At 46.9% G+C, this 4,302-nt stretch overlaps 1 protein-coding gene and 1 non-coding gene across 2 annotated transcripts in view; one reads left to right on the top strand and one right to left on the bottom strand.

Annotated features, from left to right (window-relative positions):
• The first annotated feature begins 1,817 nt into the window (after positions 1 to 1,817).
• LOC123168245 (endoglucanase 18) overlaps positions 1,818 to 4,302 on the top strand; it is a 12,330-nt gene continuing 9,845 nt past the window's right edge. The window contains exons 1-2 of the mRNA XM_044586118.1: positions 1,818 to 2,301; positions 2,407 to 2,690. Of these exons, the coding sequence (XP_044442053.1) occupies positions 2,106 to 2,301; positions 2,407 to 2,690 (480 nt within the window). The 5' untranslated portion in view covers positions 1,818 to 2,105. The remainder of the gene's footprint in view (positions 2,302 to 2,406; positions 2,691 to 4,302) is intronic.
• On the bottom strand, positions 2,816 to 2,887 carry TRNAQ-CUG (transfer RNA glutamine (anticodon CUG)). Its single transcript has one exon. It is a non-coding gene; the product is annotated as a tRNA-Gln (tRNA).

The raw sequence follows: 4,302 nt of genomic DNA, 5'->3' as shown, positions 1-4,302 counted from the left end.
ATACCACTTATACTTTTAAGCTCATAATTGTCAAATTGTTCTTTCCTAGTTTCATAAATCCCAACAAATTCTAAATGTTTATTAAAGACAGATTCTTTGATAAACCTTTGTTTTTGTATCACATATCCACGAGACATTCCAAATTAAACCTCTTTTCTTCTATCCTCACAAATTTAGTTTTGGGTTTAACAGTGGCAATTCAAGGCTCTCACACATCTTTTTGTTTCTTTTACCAAAAGTGACAAAGTTTGCCTCCACATATAAGCTAGGGCCATCATCACCTGACAGTACTTCTTTGGGTTATTCTCGCAAATCACTATAATTGTCAACCGATTTACTCCCTTCATTTCTTTTTGGTCCGCATATAATATTTGGTCAATAAAGTTTGACCAACTTTGTAGGAAAAAATATCTACATCTACAATACTAAAGCTATATGGTATGAAAATTTATTTCATGATACATCTAACAATATTGATTTCATATTGTGAATCTTGATATTTTTTTCTATAAACTTAGTCAAAGTTGACAGAGTTTGACTTTGACCAATTTTTATATGCAGACCAAAAAGAAACGGGGGGAGCACTTTTAGCATTTTATGTAGCTCTAATTGTTTAGCAAAATACATATTCGCACGAGCTTGCTCCATGTCTCCAACTAAAACAATATTAGAATCAATCCCCTATATAGCACAACATAGATAAACTGAACCAAAGCAATATTGAAGAGAGTAGGATTCGATTCAACAAGGACCTAGGGAAGGATTAGGTTCCATACATTTTCCCACATCCAGGTTGCGCATTTGCGCCATCTCATTTGCCATGCACATGGTTAAACTGTGTGGTGTTCCATCACATTTCTTCTATGTGGGGGCACGAGACCACCACATACTATTACTTCCTTTTGACCTTGCTCTTATTAGCCTGGCCTTGCCTCTTGACATGGAATCCTGGTCACCAATTCCTGGAGCCACTGCACTGTAAAAGAACAGAAGCACAACAATGAGGAGGTCAGAGCTCTCATCTAGATCTGCTCCCTAGTAGTTCCAATTGATCGTTGTTCACATGGTGAAGGTTGTTATTGTGCCATAGTGATTTGTATGTTTTGTTTTAGGTACTGGCTTTATTTTCATTTTTATTGAACTTCGTCGTACATATGGTTTCATTCAAGTAAAAAAAAGTAAAGGGATGGGAGCTTTTTTTTTTGCAAAAGGGATGGGAGCTCCTCTTATTGATTTCTTTTTTCAAGACTGTACATTAACCAGATGTACTCCCTTCAAATTATAAGATATTTTGGATATTTCAAGATGAACTGCATACAGACTAAAATGAGTGAATAAACACAATTAAACGCGTCAATATACATCCGATTTTGACAAATGTTAGAACATCTTATATTTGTGAACGGAGGGAGTACATTGCATATCCGCGCGACTTTGCAAAGTTGAGCCTCCCTAGAAATCCATGCATCCTTGGTTTTAAATTTTGGGAGTACATCGAGTCATGCATCCTTGGTTTCATTCCAGGCCTCGCCAAAATATCCAAAATCTTGATAGTTTAGAAATTCGTTCAAGCTCAAATTTTTTTAAGTGTGACTCGATGTATCGAAATTCACTGGATTTTAACCAAATCTCGGGGTAACAAATATTTCAGTACCCGCACCCGCAAAAAAAAAATCAGTTCCCAGCAAAAACTTGTTTTGTTTAGAGCAGTCAAATTTGGTTGAAATTTTGAACCCTGCCTGCATCTACGTGGCATTCGGTAACTGCAACCACAAGAAGGGGTCGATCATACGTGTCAGCAACTGATCATGGGGAGACGGTCATGGCCAGCCTCTAACTCCCCACCCACGCGCGCGTCCCTCCTTCCCATCACCGGCGGCACGTCTGCCCGCCCGCCCGCGCGCGCTGTTTCGGTCGGTTACCTCGACCGACGTCGCGCCTAATCAGTTGGCGACGCGTGCAGTCCCTCCTGTGGTCTTAATCCCTTCCGCTTCGTCGATGCAACCGATCGGCCGTCCCGGAGATCGATCGACAATTTCGCGGGGTCGATCGGGCCGCTGATCCGCGGGAGGAGGAACTAGGGGCCACCGCGCAGCCATTCAACAATGGCGCGCTGCGTGCGGGGCTGCTGCTGCGTCCTGGTGCTGCTGCTCGTCGCGCTCGGCATCACGGCCGCCGTCGTGTTCCTCCGCAACAGGAACGGCGGCGGCGGCGGCGGCGACCGCCCCGTCCCCGGCTCCGTCGACCACAAGTACGCCGAGGCGCTCGCCGTGGCCCTCCAGTTCTTCCAGGTCCAGAAATGTACGCACGCACGGCACGCGCGCACATGGTCCACCCAAACCGCCGCATTATTCTTCGCTTAAATTGAAAATTTTCTGTTCTTGTGTTGTTCGATCGGTGATGCAGCCGGGAAGCTGGTGAAGAACCAGATCCCGTGGAGGGGTGACTCGGCGGTGGACGACGGGCAGGAGGCCGGGCTGGACCTCTCCCGGGGGATGTACGACGCCGGCGATCACATCAAGTTTGGCTTCCCGCTGGCGTTCACGGCCACCATGCTGTCGTGGTCCGTCCTCGAGTACGGCGGCGCCATGGAGGCCGCCAAGCAGCGGGACTCCGCCCTCGACGCGCTGCGCTGGATCATGGACTACCTCGTCAATGCGCACCCCGCCGACGACGTCCTGTACATCCAGGTGATCATGCCAAAAAAAAAGTTTCTTGATCATATCATTTTGAGGTTCTTGATTTTTATAGACGCAAAAGGCAAGACAAATTTCTTGAAAGAAAGAAAAAAAATACAAAAAGGCAACAAAAACTAAGGTCCTACCGAGACTTGAACTCGGGTTACTGGATTCAGAGTCCAATGTCCTAACCACTAGACCATAGGACCGTTTGATGTCCATTTCCAGTTGAAAATACTACTTATTCATAGATCATAGCCCACTCAGTGGTATCTCCAATCTCACACATTCCAGAGGTAGGACGTGTGTGACTTTATCCGCCGAACGTCGCACCCAATCAATCCTAAACTCCTGAAACTTTGTAAGCAAAACCTTGATCTCTTCAACAAGTTGCCCATTAGCTGAAAGATTATTTTCCTTGCTTCTAATCTTTCGAACCGCCTCTTGTGAATCCGTCTTGAGAATCACTTTCTGGATGTTGAGTTCTTGCACCGAGTGGATGGACCTGCGATATGCGAGCAGCTCCACCATTTCTGAATCGACGGCGAGTGAAAAAAATGGCAAGCCCCAGTTATGAAGTTGCCATGGTTGTCCCAAAGGACAACACCTCCCCCACTAGAACCTTGATGTTTAGCTAGGGCGCCGTCGAAGTTGATCTTGAGACACCCATCCTCTGGTCTTCTCCAGCATTCCAGCTCACACAGCATCGGCGGCTGCACGGCCGCCACATCCCTGAGCGAGCTTCACTCCCCAGCTAGCCGAACCACTCTGTCCTTGATGCATAAGCTCTTCAATATACTCCCTCCATCCTAAAATAAGTGTCTCAACTTTATATTATCTTTAGTACAAAGTTGCACTAAGGTTAAGACACTTATTTTAAGACGGAGGAAGTATGTTTCTATTCATTAAATTGTTCCTAGCTAACCAGAGTTCATACTAGGCCCGTATTACCATCTTCTTCTCTTCCGCACTCACTCTTCCCAGCCATTCTAGTGTCCATGCACGCATGCACTCAACTGTCTCCATGTCCTTCCCACGGGTGTTGGAGACAGCATTGCCTCTAAGCTAGGGTTGACATTTGTTGCCTCTAAGGTTAGCCAAAACGCTGCAATGTATGGCATTTTAGTGGAGCTTCTACAATGGTCCCACAAAAATAATAATCAAGTTGTTATGTGATTCACTTTTCAGTTGGGAGGCTCAACAAAAGGATGACATATAGGGACAGATAAATACTTTAATTGAAACTAAAGCTTGGAGGCGATGCTAAGGATTTTTTTTGTTAGAGGCACCTCCATGCTGTTAGATGTGTATAGTCTCTCTTGCACTTTACCATACACATGTATATATACTGGCCCTTGGCCCTCCTGTGAATGTAGTTGCCCATTCCTAACATGATATCAGATACTTAGGTTCCTCTCCCGCTCCCGCACGCTAGCAGCTCCGTGCCTAGCTTCCTCGTCCCCGGCCTCCCTCTACCTCGTCGCCGGCGCCGGCCACCTCCTCCCTCGCCCCCGGCTCTCTCCCTCCCCGCCGCCACGCCGTCTTGCCCCGGCCTGCGCTGCCCCAAGCTCGGCCGCGGCCTGCCGTCGCTGTCCCGCGCCGCCCCGAGCGCGGCCGCGGCCTG

The sequence above is a fragment of the Triticum aestivum genome, chromosome 7D (assembly GCF_018294505.1).
Source record: "Triticum aestivum cultivar Chinese Spring chromosome 7D, IWGSC CS RefSeq v2.1, whole genome shotgun sequence".
NCBI classification, from domain to species: domain Eukaryota; kingdom Viridiplantae; phylum Streptophyta; class Magnoliopsida; order Poales; family Poaceae; genus Triticum; species Triticum aestivum.
This window is presented reverse-complemented; position numbering and strand designations above follow the sequence as displayed.